The 878-nt window shown below is 51.7% G+C and overlaps 1 protein-coding gene across 1 annotated transcript in view; it reads left to right on the top strand.

Moving 5' to 3' along the window:
- LOC119587235 (translation initiation factor IF-2-like) overlaps window positions 1-856 on the top strand; it is a 1,517-nt gene extending 661 nt beyond the window's left edge. Inside the window, exon 3 of the mRNA XM_037935990.1 lies at window positions 1-856. This exon is cut by the window's left edge and continues 200 nt beyond it. Within this exon, the coding sequence (XP_037791918.1) occupies window positions 1-721 (721 nt within the window). The 3' untranslated portion in view covers window positions 722-856.
- Window positions 857-878: the final 22 nt, after the last annotated feature.

The following is an 878-nucleotide window of genomic DNA, read 5'->3' on the forward strand; positions in this document are numbered from 1 at the left end:
AGGAGGAGGAGGTTCCGGCTCAAGTTTGATCTCGGGAAGATGTGGCCCCGGACAAGTATTGCATGTTGGCAGATGTGTCAGTCCAATTGTCACCCAAAAAGTCTATTTGTACGACGCACCACCCGCTCCACCAGTTCCCCATGGTCCTCCACCATACATCCCTGAGCCAACCATTGACACAAACATTGTGTTCATCCAAACGCCTGAACAAGGCCCAGGACCAGAGCCTATCGTCATACCTCCACCACAGACGCGAAGTGTTGTCTATGTCCTCAACAAACAGACGCCAGAACAACAGGAGGTGATCCAAGTTCCAGCACCACCAGCAACCAGTCCTGAAGTCTTCTTCGTAAACTACGCTGACGGCGAGAATCCAGTTCTTCCGAGCGGCGTCGACCTTCAGACTGCCTTGAATGCAGCTTCCCAAGGGGGCGGTCAAGTGATTGGAGGAGGCGCCGGCGGTGGTTTCGGAGGCGGAGCAGGAGGTTTCGGAGGTGGCGCTGGAGGTTTCGGAGGCGGTGCCGGAGGTATCGGAGCCGGTGCTGGAGGTATCGGAGGCGTTGTAGGAGGTATCGGAGGCGTTGCAGGAGGTTTCGGAGGCGGCGCAGGAGGTTTCGGAGGCGGCGCTGGAGGTGTTGGTGGCTTCGGAGGAAGTGGCGGAGGATTCAGCGGAGTTTCCGGTTCCGTTTCATCACCATCGGGTCTTTATACAACACCATAACTTCCTCACATCCAGGTAGTCCCACTCTGTTATTTTTTTCAATGGGACATAAATACAAAACATATCATTTTTATAGAATAGCGAATTAATCATCATTGTACAATATATTCTTATAATAAAAAAGAAAACATTAAATTCGTTTCTGTTATGTCTCCCT

Source organism: Penaeus monodon, chromosome 22 (assembly GCF_015228065.2).
Source record: "Penaeus monodon isolate SGIC_2016 chromosome 22, NSTDA_Pmon_1, whole genome shotgun sequence".
NCBI lineage: Eukaryota > Metazoa > Arthropoda > Malacostraca > Decapoda > Penaeidae > Penaeus > Penaeus monodon.